This window comes from Misgurnus anguillicaudatus, chromosome 9, assembly GCF_027580225.2.
Source record: "Misgurnus anguillicaudatus chromosome 9, ASM2758022v2, whole genome shotgun sequence".
NCBI lineage: Eukaryota > Metazoa > Chordata > Actinopteri > Cypriniformes > Cobitidae > Misgurnus > Misgurnus anguillicaudatus.
The window spans coordinates 15,963,924-15,968,244 of record NC_073345.2 but is presented as its reverse complement, the minus strand read 5'-3'; the positions used below and the strand labels follow the sequence as shown (position 1 = coordinate 15,968,244).

Sequence of the window (4,321 nt, the reverse complement as noted above, 5' to 3'; positions counted from 1 at the left end):
ATAGAGGGATGTATCAACAATTCTTAGTTAAGGTAATAACATATTTTAATATTGAAAATGAGTAGACTATTCCTTTAACTGTTCTGTAGTTATACTGTATATCGTGTAACGACGGAAAATTGAAAGTTGCGATTTTCTAGGCAGATATGGCTAGGAACTATACTCTCATTCTGGCCCTTTTCTGAACGTAGTCATGAAAAAGAACATAAAATCTTTTGTCTCACACCTTTTATTGATAGTTCACCTCATTTCTTTCACAAGATCAATAAATACAGTTAATAGTCATTTCAGTTGGCTAAATGACATTAGTCTGTAAGTCAAAAAAGTACATTTCAGCAGCTACTAACCTCAACTGACAGGCAACAGTTATTAAATAGTGCACCAATCAGAAAAGGAAAAAACAATTAGGGGCGTGGTCTATCAGTGCGTCACAAATAAGGAATGATAATTAAGTCCCTGGATGTTTTATTCATTTGGAAAAGTTTCTGCAGTGTACAAAGGGAAATCTGCAGAATGTATTCAAACATAAATATCTTATGTAGCGGAAAGTGTGGTCGTATTGTCCAAAATATATACAAACATGCATGTGATGAAGAATGTGTAGATATTGAATGACAGTCGTTCCAGCACTTAAATCCGTGCACACAGTTAGTTTGTCGCCCTGTCGCCATTCGAAAAGCTATTTTCCTAATTCCTATTGTATTTAGTGTACTGTTTACAATTCCAGATATTGAATCCTGAAGAAAAACAACAAAAGTAATTCTCCAACATCCCTAGGATAACATCTACATCTATCTACAGACATAACTTGTCTTCATCTCTTTGTCAGGCAATGTAACATACTTGAATTGTCCATATCAGAGATCCCACCAAATAAACAATCAATATACGCCAGTAAGGAATTACATGAAATGTAGCAACTACTAATGTTAGTGCTGAAATGATCACGAGCCACTGAGATAAAGAATGACGGTGTGATTCGCCTGTGCATGCTCTGAAATGATCCATCATTTATGGGTGAACTTTTGGTGTAAACTTTGGGTCTGTCTTTGCTGCTGTCTACATGTTCCTCCATTCCTGAACATCTTGAAGTTCAGTGGGTTCCAGCTTACCAAAGCATTTCATACTGTTTGTCGCTTATCTGTAGGTCATTATTTGAACGTGACATTACGAGGAGCTTTATTCGTAGTAACTATGAGAGCAGGAAACATTGTAAGAAGAGGGTATTCGTGGGGTTGCAGTAGTGGGAAATGGCAAGCTAAGGGAAAACGACAGCACTGGTTTTGGGCCGTGATACACCCGCAAGAGTCGCTTCAGATCAACAGAGGCAGCGACGGTCGCTCTTGGTCACTTCCTCAGACGAATGCACCACATTGGGCACAAAACCGCTCTTGACGCCCTCCCAGCCCTCCTGGATGGTGATGTCGCCATTTTTGACCAGCTCAAAGATGTCGCGCGTCAGCTCGGTGAATGCCCTCTCTACGTTGATGGCGTCACGGGCGGAGGTTTCCACGTAGCGCATGCCGTAAGCAGCTGCCAGTTTTTCAGCTTCCTGCTGGCTCACCTGCCGCTGCTGTTCCAGGTCGCACTTGTGACCGACCAGTATGAAGACGATGCTGTGCGGCTGCACGTGACTGCGCGCCTCCTCCAGCCACTCGTGAACATTCTGGAAGGAACGCCGGTTGGTGATGTCAAAAAGCAAAAGGCCACCCACTGAATTGCGATAGTAAGCCCTTGTGATAGATCTAGGGAACATCAGACATAATGGGATAAACATTTAATAAAGAGAAATAAATGTCTATGGGTTTTATATGTACTGAAAACAACATTCAAACTTTCTATGGATATTTCAACTCAAGTTTTTGAATTTCTTAATGCAATAGGCAACAATGAACTTTCTTCTCAACCTTCAATGATAAAGCCATTAGAGCTACAAGTAAAATGTCATCAAATATCACCAGATGTACCTAAATCTCTCCTGGCCAGCCGTGTCCCAGATCTGAAGCTTGATGCGTTTGCCTGGTTCGATCTCTACCAGGCGAGAGAAGAAGTCAACTCCGACAGTCGGATCAGACACCTGTGCGAAACGTCCTTCTGTGAACCGTCTGATCAGACACGATTTCCCCACGGTCGAGTCGCCAATGACAATCAGTCGGAACTGGTACAGCCATATAGCTTCCATATCTTTTTAAATCTACAAAAAATTATGTCAATTTGATGATTACTGCCTTTTTTACTGGCTGTGGAATCAAACAAGCATATCATAATTCGGTGCACTTTGCAAAAAATATTTTATTTACAATTTTGGACAAAACAAACCCAAAAGCTGGTTTAAATAAACCTAGAAAATGTACATATTTGACCCAACTATTAGTTCAAACAACCCAGCACAGATTAATTTGAACCCACTGGTTGGGTATGTCTGTGTTTTACACAACCATGCACTGTAAAAATGGCTGGGTTATTTTTAAACCATGGGTAAATATTGGACCGAACACACCGCTGGCCTACTGAAAAATCCAGCGAAGACCAGCATAAGCTGGTTTTTCCTGGTCTCCCAGCTTGGTTTTAGCTGGTTTTGCTGGTGTAGCAAACTAGTCTAGCTGTGATTTGGCCACTTTTTAAGCTGGTCTAGCTGGACTTAGCCTACATTGGGTCTTTTTTAACCCAACATGCACTCTAAATAGCACTTAAAATGGTTCTTGGCTCATAATCATAGAGGAACCATTTTTAGTGCTATATTGTACCAATGAAGCACCTGTGAAGAACCATACGGGGGTCATATAGCACCACTAATGGTTCTACACAGGTGCTACACAGGTACTTCATCAGTGCTATATGGCACTTAAATGGTTCCTCTATGATTACGAGCCAAAAACCACTTTTCGTGCTATTTAGCACCTATGAAGAACCATACGGGTGTCATAAAGCACCACTTATGGTTCTACACAGGGACTTCATCCGTGCTATATGGCACTTAAAATGGTTCCTCTATGATTACAAGCCAAGAACCACTTTTAGTGCTATTTAGCACCGAGTGTGTGTTCTGTCCAATATTTACCCCTTATGGGTTAAAAATAACCCAGCCAATTTTAGAGTGTGGGTTGAAACAACCCAGCACAGGTTAATTTAAACCCACTGGTTGGGGTTGTCTATATTTTACACAACCATGGGTTGAATCCAGCATTTTATTGGAGTAAATATTTAATCTTAATTAAATATCATTAAAAACCGGTTTTGTAAATTAACTTGAAAATACACTTCATATTATTGTTTTATGTTTACTGTTTTATTTATTGAAGTAAAATGATGTATTATTTCTGAATAAGCCTTAATAAGATTGTTGTATAGTTTCAACGTGACCAAGATACATTTTATTGGATAGGCCTGTTTTAATTCAATGGTTGGATCACTACCAGAGCCGAATCACACATTCTATTTAATTTCCATATTATTTAATTAGCCAATTAATTTATAACAGTGTTCAATACAACACTAAATAAATCCAAATTTTAATGAACATCGCGTATGTTAGCAAATGAGTAGCCTACATCAAGCATTGCAGGCCTATGTCAAACATCAAAGCTGTTTAGCGAAATCGCTCTGTTAATATGTTTTATTACATTGCATGTACTACTGTTATTACCTCGGTTATGCTTCTCAGTGCCTAAGAATGGCAAGCCCCATATTCTTCCCTGTCTTTCAGTCCGAAAATGTGTTATTCAGTGACGCTCCCGTGCAAGGCATCCGAGCACACCCGTATGTTTAAAGGATAAATGTGCAACTAGTCCCCGCTTTCAACGTGCACTAAATAACAAAACGAATAACCATATCCTCTCGGGCCTTTGCAAATTACTTTAGAAATGCTCGTAAATTGTTTGTAAATTCATATCGTCAATCTCATGATTAGGGATGAAGAGATGTTTGTGAAAATGTGCTGATGAAATGGCAGTATCATCAGCATCATATAGCCTGACTCATCCCTCATCAGTACCATTGCCGTAATAACGGCAAGAGCGGCGCACAGGGCGCGTCATACAACCCAAGTCCCTTTAAGAAAAGTTATCCCACTCGGCTGCCATTTTTGCATCCCCTCCAGGCAGCTATTTCAGTCATGCAAGACCAAGCTGGCTATTTGAATGAAGGAACACTGCTATATTTAATATCGATAGGTCATTATAAAACAACATATTCCTGTCTAAATATTAAAATGTACACTGAATTTGGTTATTCCTGCTGCTGCGCATGCGCAAAGGTTCAGGCTCTTTTTATCGTAGGGCACTTGTCCTCACTGATAGTAACAGATCTGCGGCATCACGTT

At 39.9% G+C, this 4,321-nt stretch overlaps 1 protein-coding gene across 1 annotated transcript; it reads right to left on the bottom strand.

The window, feature by feature from the left end:
* Positions 1-213: 213 nt before the first annotated feature.
* rab39ba (RAB39B, member RAS oncogene family a) lies at positions 214-4,000 on the bottom strand. The gene is made up of 3 exons (XM_055179911.2): positions 3,647-4,000; positions 1,968-2,194; positions 214-1,745 (listed from the first exon to the last, which is right to left on the bottom strand). The coding sequence occupies exons 2-3, from the start codon at positions 2,180-2,182 to the stop codon at positions 1,319-1,321; spliced, it is 642 nt and encodes a 213-aa protein (XP_055035886.1). The 5' UTR covers positions 2,183-2,194; positions 3,647-4,000; the 3' UTR covers positions 214-1,318.
* Between the last annotated feature and the right edge of the window lie 321 nt (positions 4,001-4,321).